Source organism: Gracilinanus agilis, chromosome 6 (genome assembly GCF_016433145.1).
Source record: "Gracilinanus agilis isolate LMUSP501 chromosome 6, AgileGrace, whole genome shotgun sequence".
NCBI lineage: Eukaryota > Metazoa > Chordata > Mammalia > Didelphimorphia > Didelphidae > Gracilinanus > Gracilinanus agilis.
Genome location: NC_058135.1, coordinates 50,234,800 through 50,257,968, shown reverse-complemented (window position 1 = coordinate 50,257,968; position 23,169 = coordinate 50,234,800). Strand labels below are relative to the sequence as shown.

The 23,169-nt window shown below is 36.3% G+C and overlaps 1 protein-coding gene across 1 annotated transcript in view; it reads left to right on the top strand.

The window, feature by feature from the left end:
- Positions 1-23,169, top strand: part of CENPE (centromere protein E) — a 95,898-nt gene that overhangs the window by 24,623 nt on the left and 48,106 nt on the right. The window contains exons 3-17 of the mRNA XM_044681632.1: positions 898-987; positions 1,107-1,225; positions 4,334-4,453; positions 4,941-5,022; positions 5,204-5,271; positions 5,353-5,418; positions 8,228-8,279; positions 9,818-9,905; positions 10,288-10,417; positions 12,841-12,960; positions 13,906-14,064; positions 16,060-16,207; positions 17,063-17,148; positions 21,222-21,431; positions 22,518-22,610. Coding sequence (XP_044537567.1) covers positions 898-987; positions 1,107-1,225; positions 4,334-4,453; positions 4,941-5,022; positions 5,204-5,271; positions 5,353-5,418; positions 8,228-8,279; positions 9,818-9,905; positions 10,288-10,417; positions 12,841-12,960; positions 13,906-14,064; positions 16,060-16,207; positions 17,063-17,148; positions 21,222-21,431; positions 22,518-22,610 — 1,631 coding nt within the window. The remainder of the gene's footprint in view (positions 1-897; positions 988-1,106; positions 1,226-4,333; positions 4,454-4,940; positions 5,023-5,203; positions 5,272-5,352; positions 5,419-8,227; positions 8,280-9,817; positions 9,906-10,287; positions 10,418-12,840; positions 12,961-13,905; positions 14,065-16,059; positions 16,208-17,062; positions 17,149-21,221; positions 21,432-22,517; positions 22,611-23,169) is intronic.

Below are 23,169 nucleotides of genomic sequence, written 5' to 3'. Positions count from 1 at the left end.
ACTAATTATTATTTTTATTGCATTATGATCTGAGAAGGTTACATTTATTATTTCTGCTCTTTTGCATTTGTTTGCAATGATTCTATGTCCTTATAACATGGTCAATCTTCGTGAATATGCCATGTGCAGCTGAGAAGAAGGTGTATTCCTTTTTGTCCCTATTTATTTTTCTCCACATATCAATTAGATCTAACTTTTCTAGGACTTCATTCACCTCTCTTACCTCTTTCTTGTTTATTAGCTCTGCCTCTTATTATCTATGTGGTCTTGGGAAAGGCATTTTCCTCATCTGTAAAAAAATGAGGATGTAGACTCAACATCTAGGATCCTTCCTAGATCATTTATCTTTAATTCCATGATCCTATTTTAGCTATGACATTAACATATTTTATTCTACTTTTGAGATTTCAGTATTCTACTTCTTTAGATACAGATCAAATTATATACTGGGAGTGTCAAAGATGGCCTGTAGTAGTCCCTGAATGTGGCCTGAACTGGATTAAAATATAATCAGAAATATTTAACATAGATATTATTACATTTTAAAACTTAAAAGTCAACACGAAACCCACAGGGATCCTGATGTACATTTTAGTGACTTCCATTTCTTTTTTATTTTATTTTTTACATTTTTAAACCCTTAACTTCTGTGTATTAGGTGGAAGAGTGGTAAGGGTGGGCAATGGGGGTCAAGTGACTTGCCCTGGGTCACATAGCTGGGAAGTGTCTGAGGCCAGATTTGAACCTAGGACCTCCCGTCTCTAGGCCTGACTCTCAATCCACTGAGCTACCCAGCTGCCCTGGCCTCCATTTCTTTTTGAGTTTAACATCAAATGTAAACATTGTTGACTTTTCTGGGCTAGCATCTGTCACTAACTTTTGTCTACTTCTCTTTAGATCGTGTATTTCATTCTAATGAAACCACGGAAAAGGTATTTGAAGAAATAGCAGTGCCAATTATTCGTTCTGCCATACAAGGTTACAATGGTAAGGTTTTAATGCCTGCAGTTAACCTTTGTGATTGCCTTTGGTTATTTAATAACCATTTCTTAAATGACAGTTTTGAGCACTGACATTTAGATGAGGGTTTTTGTTTCTTTTCTCAGGTACAATATTTGCATATGGACAGACTGCTTCAGGAAAAACCTATACAATGATGGGTTCAGCAGATGGTTTGGGTGTAATACCTAAAGCAATTCATGATATTTTCCAAAAGATTCAGGAGGTAAGTTACTTAGCTAAATTATTAATTTGTCAAGCATAAGGAAGATAAAGATCATCCCTCTTCACCAAACAGAAAAACTACCACAATTTATTTTAGTTATACCTATTTTATTGTCAGTGCTGACCAACACCAGAAAAAGCATAGATTCCCATTTTCTTTTCTTCTTTGTCCTTCTTATCTACATAATTTGCTATAGATACTACTTCCTGAAAAAAGTCCTAAAGAACTCCTGTTATATATATTTTTGTAATAAACGGAGACATGAACCTCTCATCGGCTATAAAAGAGCCAAATGTCAGCAAAAACAGATCCACAAGACTAAGGTTAGATTGTGAGCCCCTTTAGGGCAGGGACTCTTGCCTATTTTTGTGTCCCTACTGCTTAGAAGGTATCTGGAATGGAGTAGGCACTTAATAAATGTTTATTTAATTGTTCAACCTCCCCAAATGTGAAAGGCAATTAGAAAGAGCACTTTGTATATAATGTCTCTAGAAGTGCTGAATTGAATTTATTATTATTTATTATATACAAAGTAATGTGGAAATTGAGAACATGGACACATGAAGTGCTCGGGAGGTATTGACATGGCTTGACTATTGGATGTATGGAATGAGGGAGTGGCGGGGGGAATCAAGGCATGAAAACTCTTGGGTGGCTGGTAGATTAGAGATGTGTTCAGTAGGGATTAGAATTGTTGGGAAAAGGATGAAGGGTTCAATTTTGGACATGTTGAATTTCAGGTGGTGATAAGATGTCCTGTTGGAGATACTGAAGAAGCAGTTGAGATGCAGCATTAGAAATCAGAGAGATTTAGGCAAAGCTATAAATTTAGTGGTCAGTGAATAAAAGTGATCATGGAAGCCACAGGAATGGATGAGATCACTGAGGAAAGGAATAGAGAGAGAAGTTATAGGGGAACTGGAGAATTATAGTAAATCTGTGATGAAGGCAGGGATATTCAGAGAGGTAGGAAAGCAAATGGGATTGGAGAACTGTGGAAGCTGAAAAAGTGGTGAATATCAAGGAGGGGTCAGTCTACAGTGTCAAATAGCAAAATGAGGCTATGAAAGAATAGTCCCAGTAAAAAAAAAGCCATTGGATTTAGTGATATCACTTGATTCGTCAGTACCTGAAATAAAATATGTTAATAATTTTGAAGTGTTTCTAGATAAAATTTATCACCAATCTGATAAAAATCAAACTGAGCTAGAAACTGTAGCTAAAGAACTTGAAATTAAAATTGTTAGAATTGGTCGAGTATTTGGGAGTGGTATGTAGCTGCCACTGCTGTTGGTGCACATACCCTGCATTATACATTCACTCTCTTCCTTATCCAGATTTAGCAAAGAGATTAGCTACCATTTAAAAAAAATCTTGACAGACTTACCTGGATAATTGTCATTCTAAAAGAATTCTCATGACTTTCAACTGCATTGCATTCAGTGTCAACTACTGTTCGGAAAGAATAAAAAATTAATCAAATGTATCCCAGAAGCTTTGGGGAAACTTGGTTTACCAAATGATTGATACTGGAGACTGGGAAACTTTAGTTGAAGATTTGATTAAGTCAGATAAATTTAAAGATATTCCATTTAGTCAAAGTAAATAAACTTTGCTCTTCCTAAGAATGTTACTAGATCCACAGTGAATTTATGTCTTTTGTCTGCTATGTGCCACCTCTACCTCAGTAAATACAAAATGCATTACAAGGAACAAATTGGTGGAGGGTGGGGACAGTGGCACGAAGCAGCTGTGTAATCTTGGCCCAGTCACTTAAACAACGTACCTGTTTCCTCTTTTGTGTACTGGAGAGAATACTGGATTTCATGCTATGTTGAGATCAAGTATAATAATGTATTTCATCTTTCATAGTGTTATGAGTAAGATTAGATTAGCTAGTTATTAGGTATTGATTAGGAAGTACCTAGCAGGAAGGAGCTGGAGCTGGGAATTCCAGGTTGGAATGAAGGAGGAGGAAGTCTTATCTGTGTTCTGTGTGTGGACTCCATTAGTGGTAGGCAAAAACTGTTGCCAGCCTGGGAGACCTCAGAGCAAAGGACACCCTGTTTCCTGTTTTCCCCTGGATCCTGTGTGATGTGGCGTTTAAGGAAAGAACAAGATCTACAGAGCCAAGAGAAGAGGACAGTGCTTCAAGCAAACCCCTTACTACTTGGTTCCTGAGACATCTTTAGCTCCTGGCATCCACAGATCATCAGTGGATTGCAGTGAGAAATCCCAAAGCCACAAACCCTAGCTGCACTCAAGCCTGGCAGGTTCCAGGTTTGAGGCAGAAACCCAGAGACTCCATTATAGCTCCTTGGCCCCTGTTAGTTAGATAGCTTAGATTAGTGTAGTGAATAAGTCCTTCCCTATCCCTTTGGCTTTTGTTATTAGGTGTTAAGATTTTAGAGTAGTCGCTCCTATCCCTCCTTTTAGTTGTTTCTAATTAAAACCCAATTTCACCTTGTTACCTTGTCAGTTAATTCAAGGCCTCTGGCCAGAGTGACAGTTGGCTGTTATTTTTTCAGTTCGGAGTGGTGTAGCTGTACAAGACTTCAGTGTTCAGTTTTAGTCTCTCTTACATCCCAGAGAGTGTTCCCACAAACCCCATAGTTGATTTTTAATATCCCTGGTGACCCCATTACTTATATTTTCCTACAATAGAGATCAAGTAGAATGATGATTGTGAAATAAATTGTGAAGTGTTACACAGATACATGGCATGTAAATGATAATTAGTTGATTTTTCTAGTTCATAAATATACTAATCCTTCTTAGGGGCTTAATCTTTAAGTTAATTTTACTCCCTCTTAAATAAAATTATAAATGTAATGTTTCTATAAGTAAATGTTGTGAGATCATGACTTTTTTTTTTTAAACCCTTATCTTCTATCTGTATTGGCTCCAAGGCAAAAGATCTATAAGGGCTAAACAATGGGGGTTAAGTGACTTGGTTAGGGTCACACAGCTAAAAAGTGTCAGAGGCTACATTTGAACCCAGGACCTCCCATCTCTATGGTCTTTTATAGAAAATTGCCTGCCTTATCCTCATGAATGCTCATTAGATTCTCTTATATAGTATTTTCTTAACTTTTTTTTTTCTTGTAGATTCCTGAAAGAGAATTTCTATTACGTGTATCCTATATGGAAATTTACAATGAAACCATAACAGATTTACTCTGTGACACCAGGAAAATGAAACCTTTAGAAATTCGGGAAGATTTCAATGTAAGTGACTTACAGCTACGTTTTTCACCTAATGCTAATAATATGGAAATAGGTCTAATACTAATAATATGGAAATAAGTCTTGATCAATGACACATGTAAAACCCAGTGGAATTGCTCTTTGGCTATGGGAGGGGGGTGGGGAGAGCAGAGGGGAAAAACATGATTCATGTAACTATGGGAAAATACTCTAAATTAATTAAATAAACTTCTTTTAAAAATCTGTCCCTTACATGTTTATAAAATTCTAGAAGTTTTAGCATTTGGTTGAAAGGTCTAGAGATGAGAGAATCATATTTGGATTTAGTTTGAGTCATAGTCTGCTTGTACATTTTTCATCTTACCTATCCAATGCCATCATTTTAGGATGCAACTGTTTATTTTCAATTTCAATTAATTTAACATGATATCTGTAATTATATAAATCTCCTTTTATATTGGAGGACTTCAGGAATCTCTCATATTTCTGTGATTTAAAATTGTTACAGAGAAATGTGTATGTAGCTGATCTCACAGAAGAGGTTGTCTCCACACCAGAACTGGCTCTGCAGTGGATCAAAAAAGGAGAGCGTAAGACTTCTCAATATATTTCTTGAAAAAAATTTAGGAAACCAACCTTTACAGTATAATTTTTCTTAAAAGTTCAGTGTCTTATATAACTTTTAAAATGAAAAAATTTTAGGGTCATTTTCCTACACTATGACTTGCTATGACTCCAGTACCTTCAGCTGAAATATGAATCATTTTGCAGGAAACAGGCACTACGGGAAAACAAAAATGAATCAGAGAAGTAGTCGTTCCCATACGATTTTCAGAATGGTGGGTAGTCCTTTCTCTCCTTTTAAAAATTTTTAAATTTTCCAATTAAAATTACATGATTTTCCTGCCTCTTCTACCTAGATATTGGAAAGTCGAGAAAAAGGTGACCCTTCTAACTGTGATGGAGCTGTCATGGTATCTCATTTGGTAAGTCTTATTTAAGAATGCTACTTCACCATACTGGGCAAAGCAGATGATTTCCATTGCTTCTCTGACAATTCTTGTCATTAGGAATATAAATTTTTTAAATTTGAGTTTTATCTTTATTTTATTTTAATAAAAAATTTACACTTAAGTTTTCCAAATTTATATGATTCATGTTGGCTCCCTCCCTTCCTCTTCCCTTTTCCCAGAGTTTGACAAGCAATTCTATCTGGGTTGTACATGTACTCAAAACATAAGAAATGGAACTAAATTTTAAAGATAGATAGCTTTCCATATTAAATTACCATGTCATTAACAATGGAATAATAGGTGGAATTTTGTTTTTAAAAAAAAAAAAAGATTGGGTGGGGAGGGACAGGAAGTGCACCGAAAGCTAGGTCCAAAGACAGGAGGTGCCCTGGGTTCAAATGTGGCCTCAGATACTTCTTAGCTGTGTGACCCTGGGCAAGTCACTTAACCCCCATTGCCTAGTCCTTATTGTTCTTCTGCCTTGGAACCAATACACTTGTATTGATTGTAAGACTGAAGGGGGAAGGGTTTTAAAAAAGAAAAGAAAGAAAAATGTTATTGAAATATTTTTAAACATCAGTATCCTCATTACCTGTGCCAGGTTTCATTATTTTGTTTTTGAGTTCCCTTTTGTCCAGAAGCAGGCTAAGTTCCGTGCCCTTGGTTCAGTATTTAACTTGGTAAAAATGAGCACATAGCTCATAAGTGTTGTTTTTGAGTACCCCTAAAATATAACCAAGGTTCATACCTGGACTGCTATCCTTTTAAAATTATAGATATAGTTAGGATAGAACCTTAAGCTATTATCAGCTGACATAATGAAATGGTTTGCTAACCCGTAAGAATGGAATACAGAATAGGATGAATATAGTGGAAGGAAGCAAGGAGCATTGGAAAGGAAAGTGGAAAATGCTGAAGACAAATGTCCCCCACTTCCCACCTCCTGTCTTAGGGCTGGGACTGAGGCAAACCTACCCTAAATCTAAGCTGTGGATCCTGAACTTCTTCAAGTTTCCAATCATCTTTCAGAAACAACATAGTTGAGAAGTTTTTTCTATAGTCTTTGAATATAAGCTGCATTTTAAGAATAACTTTTAAGCACTTGGGGATATCCACAAAAGATAAGCCCAGACCCCAGTGAATTTTCTTATGCAAAAATTTCATTACCATCTTTTTTTTTCCCCCCAACCCTTCCCTTCTGTCTTAGTATAAGACTCATAAATATGAGTTTATAATTGAAATCGTCCTTAACTTTCACTCTACCTTACCCCATATCCAATCAATGGCTAGATTTTGTCAGTTCTGTCTCCATGACATCTCCAGATTTTTGATAATCCGTATTAGAGGCAGCCAGTGGAGCAGTAGGTTGTATACTGCACTTGGAGTCAGGACAAGTCAAGTTCGAATCCATTCTCAAGACAACACTAGATGTGTGTGACCTTGGGCAAGTCAGAATTTATTTATAGATGTATTTTATTCCCACTTATAAGTGGTAGTAACCATAAAATGAGACTAAGGATCATTTTTTGTTCATCACTAACTCCACAGCAGTAGATGTACAAAATATTTGAACTGAACTGATTTGCTTAGAAAGGTTGAGGTCCCTTAAGCTCCCATCCAGCCTCAGGACTTACTTCTTTAAAATCAGGACAGAGATCCAGCCTCTGTTTAACCCTTTTGGCAGAATTACCTCACAGAGGTATGCTCTCATCCTACCTGTTCTCTTCCTGTCTGTTTCTCTTTGTTGTGCCTCCCCTTAACTAGGTGCTTTATCTTCTGTTATCTACCCCACCCCTACCACCCTTGTTTCTCTGTTTTTCTAAGCAAGTATCTCTCTACTCTCAGAACTTTCTAATGACTACCAAGTCTTTATCTTCAGCCTGCACTAGGTGTCTTCCTCCAGTCTCTCCTCTCCAGGTGCCTCCTTGGATATTTTTTTTAAACCAAGCTCATTTCTTCCTAAACCCTGAGAGTAACCTCATTCTTTATCACCAAGTCCAGATCTTCTATGATTCCCTTGTCCACTATTTTCAGTTAGTTACCAAATGTTCTATTTCTCCACTTCCATGACTGCTACCTGAGGCATTCCTCCTCTCAAATCTTTATTACTGTAATAATCTATTAGTTGGCTTCTTTTTTTCCGATCGCTTTCCCCATCCTTTTGATCATCTCTTGTGATATTGTCTGGCTATTGTTACTTAATTTTCAGTAAAGATAATAATCTCTGCTCAAGAATCTACAACAGTAATTCTTTTGCAGGCTAATTCAAACCAAATCAAAAATTGAAAACCATAAAGACCACAACATTATGGCTTTGGCTTTTATTAGATACAGGTCAGATGTGGAATGTGTCCCAGTTGTTTAAAAGTTTACAAATGTCTACTTGTTACAAGTAAAACTATCTGGGCAGCACTCAGCATGCATTTGATATGCTTACTGTGTATCCAGTGTATATACTGAATACAGGCTATGTCTCAAGGTCTGTGTTATGAACAGAAGTATAGGGTTAAAATAAGAAATGCCTGTTTTGACCATTGTTGAAAAAGGGATGTCTGAAGGCAGGCCTTTGAGCCAAGAGACCCAGTTCTTCTCTTGACCTCACTTGGGCTTTAGATGACTTATCCAGAAGAGGGAGGGAGGAAGAAGGAGAGAGAGAGAATTTGTGTGTATGTATTGGTTAAAACTGTAGACATAAATTGGTGAGGTATCATATTTTTATTTTTTAAAAGATTTTTAATTTTCCTAATAATTCAATGTATTCTCTCTTACATTGAATTTGTAGAATCTTGTTGATCTCGCAGGCAGTGAAAGAGCCAGTCAAACCGGAGCTGAAGGTAAAAAGAATCCACAAAATATTTTTGTCTTAGATTTTTATGATGTTTCTTTCCAATATGAATTTGCTCCTTGTTCTCTAGGATAGCACTGTCAAATTTAAATAGAAATGGACCATATGAGTCCATAACTCTGCATAAGATTCTAATGGGCTGCATATAGACTTAGAAAATCACATATTAACAGTCTTTGTGTTCTTAGGTGTTTTTTTATTTATTTTATGAATATTTCACAATTCCAAGTATGGTCTAAACCAGACCAAAATGTAAGTGTTGTGGGCTGTAATGAGGGCCACAGGTTTGACATCCCACATTTTTTACTTTTGTGTGGGTTTCTTTCCTGTATGAATTTTACAGTTAGATCTATCTTCTTCTGAAGTGCCTTATTACAGTTCCTTGGAGAGTTCACTGTCAGGGTCTTTATGTTGCTACAATGAAGCATCGGAGTCAAACCTCCACTCCGATGCCTCATTGTGTCATGGAAGTGGGGATTCTCTGGTTGAAACGGCTTTGCCACAAGTCACAAGCTCTGGTGGCAGGATCTGCAGTCCCAGAAAAGTATGGTAGAAGGTTCCAGACCCCAGCCCAAGTCTGGTCCTTGAGAGGCTTGACCCCAGCAAGTTGTCCATAGCAATCCATGAAGAGGAAATGGGGGCAGGGAAGGTGTGTGTATGTGCCAACAAATGGCCTTCCATCCTGTGCCATCTTTCATATACTATTATGTTGTATAAAATGTGGTCAGTGGTATAAAGAGACTAAGAATTAATTCTGTCTATAAATATTAGTTCTCAAAATAGACATCTCCCTCCAGGGATTAATAAGGTGATAAACTGCTAGAGAAACTGAATCATTCTCAAAATTAAAAAAAAGTAAAGGGACATTAGAGCTAAATGGAAGACTCGTTCACAGGTTGTCCTTGAGACAAGCAAAATAGTTAGCAAAATCGGTTTTATCTTGTTCTCAGGACAGTAAATCTTTCATTACACTTACTTATCTTCTCTTGTAGGGCTCATGTTGAATGTGAGCAAAAAGATAGCCATGAAGGTGATAGCTCCTTATATAGCAATACTAACAAAGGTGGATAATACTAGCTAGCATTGATAAAATACATTAAGGCTTGCAAAGTACTTTACAGATGTCATGTTGTTTGATTCTCACAACAGCCCTGAGAGAGAGGTGTGCTATTATTGTTCCCATTTTATACCTGAGGAAACTGAGGAAGTAAAGTGACTTGTCCAGAGTCAGACAGCCAGTGAATGTCTGACCAGATTTGAGCTTAGGCCTTCCTGACTTTTTGTAGCCCTTTGGGCAATAGTTTCAGATTGCTCTCCAGAGCATTTGAATCAATTCACAACTCCACCAACTATTGTCACAATTTTCCCATAACCCCTTCAGCTTTTGTCATTTTCTTTTCCTGTCATATTAGCCAATGTGATAGGTGCGAGTTGCTTTCATCTGCATTCTAGTCCCAGTAATTTATTAGATAAATAAGGCAGCTTATTCAAAATTTACATTAAAAAAATTTTTTTTTTTGATTGTAGGAGTTCGACTCAAAGAAGGCTGCAATATTAATAGGAGCTTGTTTATATTGGGACAAGTGATCAAGAAACTTAGTGATGGACAACCTGGGTAAATAATACTGTTTCACATACTTTTGGTTGTCTAATCATTTGAACAGGGTAACACTTGAATAACAATTGAATGAAAAATATATTTGTTTTTGCTGTAGAAAATCTTTGTGACTCAGTGAACTTTATGTATATGACTGAACTTCATGCTCCATTTTGTTAAGCTGCACAATAGTAATGATTTTGGCCTCCTGATGTTGCTTATAGAAAATTAATAAAAATGAAGACTACTTCGTTAGTTGTATGACACGATTGCTTCTTAAACATTAATATATTGTTATATTACTGTTTAGGAAATGAGCTTTATTTTAATAAATGCTTTTTTATTGAATATGTAAAGGTTACTAATTTTTTTTTCTTTCCACCCTATTTTTCATTGCAAGAGGTTTCATAAACTATCGAGATAGCAAACTGACTCGAATTCTCCAAAATTCTTTGGGAGGAAATGCAAAAACACTTATTATCTGCACTATTACTCCAGTCTCTCTTGATGAAACACTTAGTACACTTCAAGTAAGTAGGTTGTTTGTTGTTGTTTTTAACTTTGTAAAATGCAAAATTATTGCAGGAAAGATTGCCAAGATTAAACAGTCTAATTCAATAAACACTTATGAAACTCCTACTACATGCCAGACAGGCTGCTAAGCACTGGGGATACAAATAAAAAGAAAGATGTCCCTGCCTTCAGAGAGCTTCCAGTCTAATGGGGGAAGACAACATACAAAAGGAAGGGGGAAAGTGTTGGTGGAGGTTGGTGGGGTCAAACAATCAGGAACTAACTAGCATACTGGTATCATGTTCTATGAAATCCAAACCAAGAGCTGCTGTTAGAAAATGGAGAGTTGATTTCATTGATAGAGCAAAACTTTCATACCGATTGAGTTCCCAGGCTTTCCATTAAATATTGCTTAACATATACTTATGGAATCTCTATGATGGATGTGACTAGGCCCTACTTGGGATAAAAAGATTTAGAAGACAGTCTGGACCCTTGTCTAGTAGGGAGTATAAAGGCAGCTCAGCAGTCTAGAGAGCAATGTCATGAGTATGTAAAGAGTACAGACAACATAAATATAAAAGGGTAAAAGATGGGAGGAATCACTTCTAGCTATTATGATGGAGAACTTCTTACTTCTTTGGAGGAGAGTTGCTTTTTGAGGTAGAGCTTTAAGGATTTCAAGAGACTAAAATAGTTGGGGGGAGGGAGGTTCAAGGAGAAAAGAAATAACAAACAGCAGAGGTAAGAAAGCATACAGTACATTTAGGGTTTAATGAACAGTTTGTCCAGAGCAGAGAGTATATCTGTGTGTGGTAAGGGGGGAATCAGAGAAGAGATAGGAAAGTGGATATAAGATCAGAGAGACCTTGGATGACAGTGGAAGAGAAGAGGAACCATCCAGAAAGTGGAAGAAGAGCCAGGATTGTATAGAGTCACAGAAGCAAGGAAACAGAAGAGCATCCCTTCCTTAGTGACCAGTGCTTGCCCCAAGTAGAGGGACTGAAGATCATGATTCATGGGGAAAAGACAGTTTTCAGTGGAGGTGGCAAAGGCAATAGACATGTTTCAGGGAGTACATGGTGAGAAATCAGAAGCTGTATTTTGGTCAAGAAGCTGAGGAGGGGAGAGGGTGGGATGATGAAGGGCCTAGAAAGATAAGTAATTCACTTGAGTGGCCCTGTAGTTCTATCACATACAGAGTAAATATGGAGATGGGCCAGGATACTCCATATTTGTGACAGTACCTGTGGTTACAGGTGCAAAATGAAAAAGGAACTCTGATTATGATATATCAATAAAGATAATTTTCCTTTTTTTTTTTTTTTTAATCTTCTAACTTAGAATTGATACTAACTATTGGTTCCAAGTCAGAAGAGCAGTGAGTCCTAGACAGAGGGAGTTAAGCGACTTGCCCAGGGTCACCCAACTAGGAATGTCTAAGGCCAATTTTGAGCCCAGGACTTCATTGCTCTAAGCCCTGGCTCTCCATTCATTGAGCCACCTAGCTGCCCTTGGTAATTTTCAGCATATACTTTTCAAATCATTTTCAAAAACTGTTGACAATGACCTTATTATGACTTTTCAGAAAATTATCATGGTAATTCACCCCAGTTCAGAATGTGCTACATGACTCCTTCTGTAACCCTAAAAGTGGGAAATTCATATTACAATTGAATGGAGATGTAATAGTATTGGGAAAGGAAAGGAAGGATTTAGATTTTTGAGATGAAATTATTGGTTGTTGGCAACTGATTCAATGTGCGGAGGAAAAGAAGAGTCAAAGATGATTCCACATTTTCAGAATTAGATGAAGGGAAGTCAAGAGGCTGGTTGAGAGGGGCAGGTTAGAGGGAAAACATTTGATCGCTGCACTTGCTAGTTGAGTAACTTGGTATTTCATTTTTCAAAAGTGTATCCTCCATATTGGATAGTGGATTATTAGCTTTGTAAGCTCAAGGTATAGTTACTTGCATGCCTTTTCCATTCCTCCATATTGGATAATGGATTATTAGCTTTGTAAGCTCAAGGTATAGTCACTTGCATGCCTATTCCATTCCGACTAGTATTGTAATTATTTGGAGTTCTGATATATGCTGTAGTGATTGTTTCTAGATGAGGTTTTTGACCTAGTGTACTTTTGTAGCAATAAAAAGACAACTAACTACATTAAGGCCTACTCATTCTTTGGCATAAGACAAGAGAGGTTGAAATGGAAGTTTTCTAAGGCGCCCAAATAAAGTAGAAACTTATTTCTGCTAGTTACATTCTTTTGTCATATCCATCTTAAAATTAATATTTGAAAATTAGTGGTAACTGGTACAGGTTACCAAGCTTCAGAATTGAATTGAATTGAATAGGATATATAGTTACTGATTCATGTTTTCCCCAGACATTTCATTAAATGATTCCTTATAATAATTAATTTTTTTCCTTTCAGTTTGCCAGCACGGCTAAATATATGAAAAATACGCCTCATGTTAATGAGGTATTGGATGATGAAGCCCTCTTGAAAAGATATCGGAAGGAAATAATAGATTTGAAAAAACAACTGGAGGAGGTATGTGCAAACTACTTAGAATAGTGGTAAATAAAAGGATGATTTGTCCCAATACAGAAAGAAGTTTAATCCAGGGTATAAAATATACCTTATTATTCTCAACCCTATACACTATTCCATTTTTTTTTTAAACCCTTTCCTTCCATCTTAGAATCAATACTGTATTGGTTCCAAGGCAGAAGGGCAGTAAGGGTTAGGCAATCCTCACCCATTTGCTCTCCATTCTTTCTTCTCTTGGATTCCTGAATTTTCTTACATCAATGTATCTTATTCAGATATCAGATATAGTATTACTCCATAATCTTTTCATCTAACCTTTTTCTTTTTGGATAAGATATGCCCTTCAAGAGCTAGATTTCAGGCAAGTATCTCAGCCCATGAAGTCTTGGTGATATTTTAATGTGATCAAATTTATATCCTTGAATTAAAATATCTCTTAGTTATTTGTATTTTTTGAATTCCCCATAGACATGATATCTTCATTTTTTTTTTTAAATTACTGATGGGTCCTTTGATGTTATCCACTGTTAGTTATTTGTTCTTTTTATTGATCTTATTTGTGGTATACTGTAAATACACCATAATTATTATGCTTCTAGTCCTGTCATGCCTGTTATTTGTATCCTATAAGGTCTCATTCATCAAAATTGCTTCAATTGTATTATGTCCTTTTTACCTGGCCATGCTAGGTAATTATTAATTATTAGTAACACTGAAATTTTGAGGAAATTTTTGTGTATTTTTACTAAATCCTTTAGGAAATTATTGATTAGATTTTTTTGTTGGCTTTGAAGAAGGCCTGAAATGTGTGAAATAACTTCTGGTAGTGTATTTAATTTACATGTAAACTCCTCATCCTTCTGAACTACTTCTTAGTCTTTCAAGGGTAGCCTTACTAAAAATAAAAAAATCAAAACTGTAATATACAATAAATCCATCCTTTAGGTTTCTTCAGAAACTCGTGTCCAGGCAATGGAGAAAGATCAATTGGCTCAGCTTTTAGAAGAAAAAGACTTGCTTCAAAAAGTACAGAATGACAAAATTCAGAATTTAACACAGATGTTGGTGACCTCCTCCTCTATCACAATACAGCAGGATCTGAAGGTAAAATTGGAATAATTGTTCTATATCATATAATCTTAATACAATATATTATCAATATTTCATATTGGTAGATTGTTATTTCTATTATAATAATGTTTATATGAGTATATCTTCCCAGTATGATAATATTTGGTGTATTTTGTATTGATACACTTTGTTATTTGTAATGTTAGCAGTTTTTTTTTTTTGTTTTGTTTTGTTTTTTAATTTTAAACCCTTAACTTCTATATATTGACTTATAGGTGGAAGATTGGTAAGGGTAGGCAATGGGGGTCAAGTGACTTGCCCAGGGTCACACAGCTGGGAAGTGGCTGAGGCCAGATTTGAACCTAGGACCTCCTTGTCTCTAGGCCTGGCTCTCAATCCACTGAGCTACCCAGCTGCCCCTGTAATGTTAGCAGTTTTATAGTTTATATCATATAGGTATATAATCATGTTTGTATTAAACATGTTAATATTTATGTTTACATATTTGTTTAGAGTATATACAAATATGCTATTCCTAATTATAAATACATATTATATTATCACATATATTTACTTTCCTACTTTTTCCTTCCCTTTGTGTTCATATAATAAATCTGTAGAAGGGATTCAGGAAGCTCAAAATAATTTTTTTTTTTGGTCCAGAATTGTAGTTTAGTCATTTGTTTATGGTCACCCAGCTAGGANTTTTTAATTTTAAACCCTTAACTTCTATATATTGACTTATAGGTGGAAGATTGGTAAGGGTAGGCAATGGGGGTCAAGTGACTTGCCCAGGGTCACACAGCTGGGAAGTGTCTGAGGCCAGATTTGAACCTAGGACCTCCTTGTCTCTAGGCCTGGCTCTCAATCCACTGAGCTACCCAGCTGCCCCTGTAATGTTAGCAGTTTTATAGTTTATATCATATAGGTATATAATCATGTTTGTATTAAACATGTTAATATTTATGTTTACATATTTGTTTAGAGTATATACAAATATGCTATTCCTAATTATAAATACATATTATATTATCACATATATTTACTTTCCTACTTTTTCCTTCCCTTTGTGTTCATATAATAAATCTGTAGAAGGGATTCAGGAAGCTCAAAATAATTTTTTTTTTTGGTCCAGAATTGTAGTTTAGTCATTTGTTTATGGTCACCCAGCTAGGATGTCAAATGCAGAACTTCCTTACTCCAAGACCAGCCCCTCTGTGTACTACTGTACCAGAGGGTATATGTCAAACTGGCTCTAGGCAGATTAAATATAATTGGGGAAATGTTAGTGGAATGAAAACAGTACAACCTAGAAAATGTCAGTGTGCTATCCTGAGGGGTCCAGTTCTCTTTGAGTTTGACATCATTGATGTAGATGTAGAATCTCAGCTAAATCGACCCCTCAGTAAGGGATTGAGTCACATTAGTGATGTAGCGTTAGATTACAAAGAGGCCAGGTGTTTTGTCCCCAGTTGGTGTTAGAGCAGGATTGGCAATGTTGTCTTCTGATGAAGGTGCTGGTGAGACCCCTCCTTTGATCATAGATTTGCTTATGTCCCCCATAGACATTACTTTGCCCTTTTCTTGGCTTGTATCCCTGCTTGTTGCCAGAATTGTTTTCCTACAATATGCAGAGCCATTTTGAACAACATACTGGAACTTTGTTACCAGTTTTCTGGTACTACAATCATAACTAATAATAATAATTCAAATAAGTCCTGTTCCAATTGATAAATCTTTAATAATTTTATTAAATTTTATTAAAATTTTATTAAATTAATAAATTAAATTTATTGAATTAAATTTAATGAAATTATTTTTAAAAGTGAAGCTTAAATGGCAGTTCTATCAAGTATTAAAAGATCTATTGAGAAAACATTTAGGGGGAAAGAGTCTGTCTTATTTTGAATGTCACTATTTATTTTAAGGTACTTAATGGGAATCACAATTATATAATTGTTTATCAAAACCTTTTTCCTTTCATTTTGCTTCTTTGTATTCCTTTCATTTTGCTTCCTTGTAATTTAGGCCAAAAGAAAACGAAGAGTTACTTGGTGCCCTGGAAAAATGAACAAAATGAAAGACATTGGCTACATGGATGACTTTGATATAGCAAAGGCCTTTGTAGCCAAATCAGTCAAGCCTTCTCTACCTATCATAGCAGACACTGATGAATGTAAGTCATTCTGGCAAAACAACTTTGATTATGATCTCATTCTTAACATCATAAGAATTGTTTCAAATATCATTTCACTTACATCACATCTATTCATTTCAATACAGTGTTATATATTTAATTTAATCAGTATTGATTTGTAATGAGAATCATGATGGAATATTGTTACGTAACCAAAGGAACAAATGAAATTTGCAAATGAGAAGTAATTTGAAGAATAAATCTTGATTCTGATTAAGTTTTTACTCATATTGTAGATATCTAACAACCAAACCAAGGCTGCATAAAGTCAAATGCAATCAGTGAGGACAGAGCTGCCTATAGCCCTATTGCCAACAAATCCTAGCCATATATATGTTCTATACATTTGAAATGAATAATTGCTGGCATTTGCTTTGTGCTTCATTTATCTTACAGTATTCTCTGTGGTGGGTACTATTATCATCATTTTGAGATGATGAAATTGAAGTTTAACACAGTTAAATTGCTTTGCTCAGTCACACATGAAGTATGTGACATGGTTTAAACCTTGGTCTTCTGGCCTCCTAGTTCATCACTTTTTCCACCATACTGTCTCTTGGTGACCATCTATTGCCTAACATGGATTTCACTTCTCTTTGTGGCTCAGTATTTAGTACATTGAAATACAGTGTGTGTACATGTTTTTGTTGTCTTAGATTTGAAAATGAATGAATCAGTATTATATACATCAGTGTACTCTATCTCCCCTGAAATCCACCACTTCACAATAAACACGGTTCTACTATATGTCATATAAGCCCGGATAATTTTGAGAGAAAGAAACTATCTGAGATTTTTCATGTGGGAAACTTTTATTTCTTTCTTTAATTTTAGCTCTATGTTCAGAGTTTGATATTTTCAGCAATACTCTTGAAACAACATCTGAGATAGAGTGGAATCCAGCAACAAAGCTAAATCAGGTAATTTAAATAGTATAATACAGGAGCTTTTATATTATTACATTATATTGTGTTATACTATAAATATTATTGACATAATTTCAGTAGTAAATCTTGGGGTTCTAGTGTTATTATTAAAAATGATAAAGACTGATATAAATATAGAAATTCGTATTTTAATTAAAGCCATGGCCATGCTGGTAAAATCATTAGACTACGCGCCGGTAAGAATTCAAACTGCTTCCGCCATTTTACCTTTTGTACCTTCCCATGCCTGCTAGCTCAGAGAGAGCCTCCTTTCGGATTCTCATCCCATTTAAACTGTCCTCTGCATGGTGACGCAGGTGTCCCCACACCCAAAGAACAGGAAACCCGTTGGACCACGGGAAATGTAGTTTGATAGTTGCCACGTGTCCATAGAATATATATATATACTTTTAAATGTCATCTCCCAAATTCCAATTATACACTAGTTAACTCTTTATTCAGTATTGACAGTATTGTTGCTGTCTAATAACCCAGAAAGGGCTATGTACACCAGTAAGGGTCAAGCTGCCTCTAACCCTGACACCAACATATCCTACCTCAGTGGTTCCTGTTTAGTTTGCAAAGACCCCGTGATGTGCTAGTTGTGCTCCCTAATTATATATCCCCTCTCCTGAAGGACTTTTGCAAATAAAATCTATTTTCCCTTGTGTGCTAATAAGTGTGCCAGCACTTTGTTTTGCCAGCCTTTGGCTGGATATTCAACTCTGAATCTAGAAATAGACCATTCTTTTCTGATCCACATTTTCTTGAGTATCTCTACTATCAATAAACTTGGCATAACTTAGTAAATAAAGGAAAATTGTTTAGTAAGTATGTTTATATAGAAGACTATAGAAATTATTTTCTCGTTAGAATTTATAAAACATGCCTATTCTGTGCCTCATAAATAATAAAATAGCATAGATATATTGCTTTAAGGTTTGAAAAGTGCTTTATAGATATTATCTAATTTGATCTTCACAAAAATACCATGAAGATGGTGCCATTTTTCTCTCATTTTACAGACAAAGAAACTGATGCTGGTGAGTTAAATGACTTGTCTAGGGTAACACAGACATCAAGCTTCTGGGTCAGGATTTGAACTAGTATCTTGCTGATAGCAAGTATGGCACTCTAATCACTGTAATCATGTAGCTGCCTCCATTGTACACTACAGGTGCAGTGATTTAATCTTTTATTACATTGTTTTAATTGATAGTACTTCTAACCTGGAATTAGGAAGATCAGGGAGATGTCAAAGAGTGTGCTACAAATATTAGCTCACTATCGATTCACTATTCCAATTATACCTTGTTATGGACATGTGATCAACATTTTATGGTAAGCAGGTATAAGAAAATGAGATTCTGCTATTTGCTAGATCATTTTGAACTAGAAATTCCAAAAGAGCAGTAAAAATGTAGATTGGCCATTAGATTATATAATAATTTTGAAAAAGAAAGTAGGACAATGAGAATCCAACATTATTTCCCTGAGACATAAAGTGGTCTCTTAAATTAACAGTATTCCAAATTCTTTGTGTTGTAAAATTTTACTTCTTGGCTGAAAAAAATATTGACTTCTTTAAATGTGAAGAATTATTCATCAGTCTTAATTTTATTTAATTGTATTATGACATTTTATGGTACTGACTGAACAATTTGTTTTTCTAGATTCAGGAACAAGATTTATTGGATTCAGTTCAACTTTGTGAAACAATCATATTAGAAAAGGTAGGTTGAACATTGTGTTTTGTGAGATCGAATTTGTGTGTGTGTGAATTGTCCACTCATAGTCCTGATATCAGCCTCTTTTAAACATACCATATGATAAGAAAAGCTATTTGTGTGATAATCTGATCTTTCAACATCCTCTCCTTTTATATCATTTTCATTAGCACCAAGAGCCTATCACGTATTCCCAGAACTTAGTATTGTCCTAAGTTTTACTGGATAACTCATCATGTCTTTAAGTAGCTTATACAACTGTTAAAATAGACAGAAGTTTGGGTCAAAAAACATATGGTCTGAGGAGAGATAAAAATCTACATTTTAGAGTCCAGATTTTCTGTAGAATAATCAACAGGTGAAGTATTATGATGTTAGTGTAGCATTAATAAGAATGAACAGGAGAGGAAAGTGTTGGTATCCTATATTTGATTTAGAAATGAGGTGTTCTAGTTAACATTCAGGGTTTTTTTTTTGTTTGTTTGTTTTTTTGTTTGTTTGTTTGTTTGTTTTTAAAACCCTTACCTTCTGTCTTTTGAGTCAATTGGCTCCAAGGCAGAAGAGTGGTAAGGGCTTGGTAAACCTTAGGCAATGGAGGTTAAGTGACTTGCCCAGGGTCACACAGCCGGGAAGTGTCTGAGGCCAGATTTGAACCCAGGACCTCCCATCTCTAGGCCTGTCTCTCAATCCACTGAGAGCTGCCCCCAACATTCAGGTTTGACAGAATTACCATTTTGATTATCAGATTACCAATGTTCAAAAGATTTTTTTCTGGTTCAATTTGTAGATTGTAATATGTATATATGGATAGAGTTTCACCTTCGAAATGATTTGATTCCATATTTAGTCTTTTTGATGTTTTTAAGGTAGAAAGCTTAAAAGGTAGTTTGAGAGAGAGAATAAAAATCTAAATAAGTATGAAGTATTGTGCAAAGGAAGGTGACATGTGTAAAGCACTGAGGGAATCTGAGGAGAAATACATTTCAGCAGAAGAAAAAGCTTTGTTGAAAGGACGGCTTTAAACTCTACTGTAAAGGGAGAGAATGATGTCATATGGTGGACATAGGGCAGCCCTCCTCTTCCCTGAGGTTCATCCATTCCCTGAGGCTTCTCTCCCCCTCACTTTACATGTGCCAGTGCTCATGATCTTGTTACTTCTGCTACCATGGCATCTCTGGCTGCCCTCTCCACACTGCCCAAATCTGACCACCTCCAGAATGAAATGTAAACTTTGTTGTTCTCTGAAATCCCTACACAGGGGGGCAGCTCCAGCTCAGTGACTGAGAGCCAGGCCTGGAGAAGGCAGGTCCTGGGCTCAAATCTGTCCTCAGATACTTCCCAGCTGTGTGAACCTGGGCAAGTCACTGAACTCCCACTGCCCAGTCCTTACCGCTCTTCTGCTTTGGAACAGATACTTAGTATTGATTCTAAGATAGGAAATAAGGGTTTGGGGGGCTGTGGAGGGTGTTATAAAACCCTGATCTTCTGTCTTAGAATCCAGGACCTCCCATCTCTGGGCCTGGCTCTCAATCCACTGAGCTACCCAGCTGTCCTCTGTGTGTGTGTGTGTGTGTGTGTGTGTGTGTTTTAAAGGCTGACACAGCATGTCCCCAACCTGTTTCTCCAGTTTTATTGGATCAGTGCCCTTCCTGCCCTCCGAGGCTTTGCCCTGGCTGCTCTCTATGTACACTCAGAAGCCTTGTTTGATCCTCCAGCTGCTGGTGCCCTCCTTCCCAAAGTGCTGTGTCTGTAACGACTTAGAGCACGTGGGCTGTATATATTCTGCCTATCTCTGTCCCCCCCATCAAGATAGAAACTCATTGCAAGCCACGATTGTCCTGTCCTCAAGGCCTGGCCCAGTGCCTGCCTGCTGCTTCAGTCTTCTCTGACCTGTGACCTGTGACCTGTGAGTTTTCTGGGTAGAGACACTGGGCCGTTTCCTTCTCCAGAGTCTGAAGGTTAAGTGACTTGCCCAGGTCACAAAGCTAGGAAATATCAAAGGTCAGATCGAACCCAGGGCTTTCCTGGTGCTTAGTAAATACTTGATTGATAGAACAAAGTAGAACTACTGACATTGTTGTCATTCTACTTCCATGCTTCAATAATATGTCCTAGTGGTTGACTAAGGAACCCTTTTGAGGGGAAAACAAGGAATAAAACAGGAGAAAATAAATGATCCATAAATATATATCTTCAGGATGAAAAAACAAATATTGGTATTGGGGATAGAGGAGAGCTGGTAATTGTGAATTGTGATAGAAGCAGGTGACAATTGTGGATTCCCAATTTGTAACCCAACTCATGCTCTAATTTGAAAGTCTCATTTTTCTTTCTTCATAGGAGAATGTACAGAGTGAGTTGAATTCCCTGCGTGCTAACTTCGACAATCTGATATTAGATTATGAACAACTCCAAAGAAAAAATGCAGAAATAGAACAGAAGTTAAATGAAAAGCTCGAGTTAGAGGAATTTGTGACTCTGGAAATGCAAAGCATAAAGGAGCAGGAGGTAAAGAATCATGAAATATTAGCTATAATGAAACATGAAGATGTTCTTAAGAATTGAGGCACTGAGGATTTTTCTGAATACAAGTGTGATGTTATTTAAAGCACTGGGAAAATCAAAATGTCATATTGGTGCTTCATGGGTAGTTCAGTAATGGGTTTTGATATATTTTGCCAAATAACTTAAAAGGAAAACTTTTCCCATCAATATTTTAACTTCAGTGGCTTTTCTGTTTGGTGGCCTCTAACTGCTACCATAAATATGTCACCCCAGGGATACAGAGTCTGTACAGCCTGCCCCCCAAATAGACACGTGTCTGTTTGATAAAAAGGGTGGCATCGTGGGCCGAAAGCCATTCTTAAAGGCTCATTTCAGACACATAATAGTGGGGTGACCATAGACAAGTCCTCTGAGAGCCCTGGGAAATGTTCTAAGACCAAAAGTTACATAGGATTTGTGGATGCACTTTGAAGGCTGGAGCTTCTGTACTGGGAATTCCCTGCATGACAAAAACATAGTTTTGGACAGGACCACTCTCCTACACGTAAGTTTATCTTACGTTCTGTCCAGATTGTGGCTTTATTGGTAGCCTTTCTGGCTGTGTAGGTTTTTTTTTACTTCATAACTCAGGCCTGTTTTGAAGAAAGAGCTGGACCCAGATAGCACTTGTTCTTCTAGCATTTATATCCTCTAATTCTTAGTCAATAGATGACTGATATATAATATTCCCTAGACCTATTGTCAGACTATCAGGATTTTTAGGTGAGCTTTTCTAGTGATATTCTAATAAATCTGAAGTGCAAACTGCAATATGTAATTTTCTTTTATCTGTGTAATGATAATACCAGGATATGTAAGAAATTAAATGTTTCTTGAATAATGTCTTATGTTATTGCTGCCTAGATATCATACTTGAGGAGGATAGACTCTCTGTGCCTTGGAATTCACCCCCTCCCCCTTTTCTTCTACCCCCATAACAAGAGCTCACCTGAAGAAAAATTGGACCATGGCACCACGGTTCCAGCTCTCATATTTTATTATTCAGAATCAATGGTGCTGATACTTTCTTTGCTTTAGATGACTTGTTTGTACATTTTGTACTTGTCTTTCATTTTCCTGTGATTCCTCCAGAATGAACAGAATACAAAATCACAGTTGCTGAAAGAAAAGGAAGAACAAATCAAGGAGAAATTTTTAGAATTACAGCTGATGGAAAAGACAATGGTAAAAAAATAAAATGAACATTCTCTGTATAGTGATGGATACACAAAATCTTCCAGTGAAATATAACTTCTAGGAATGTTACTTAGCATTGTTAATCCGAATATCTGTTTTTAACTTGATCAGTAATATTTGGGTGGTTTGGCTTCTTTTTTTAAATCAAGGAAGTATCTATTTCCCCTAAATGCTGAGACTGTGTGAGCATGGAACAAATCACACCTTACATCACCTAGTCCACACTACCTATATTGCTATTATCAGTAATAAGTGAAAATTACATGGAAAAACAATTTTTAAACTTTTTTAAAATTGTGAATTCCAAATTCTCTCCCTCCTCCCCACTTTCACTCACTCCCACCCATCCCTCCCTGAAATCAACACTGTAGAGATAAATAACTTTTGAAAAACCCAAGAACTCTGATTAATGCAATGAGCAGACCTGATTCAGGGAACTGATAATGAAGGGTATTTCCCATCTCCTAACAGTGAGATGATAGATTCAACATACAGAATGATAAAAGCATGAGGTGGGGGGTGGGCAGTGAGGGAATTTGTTTTGATT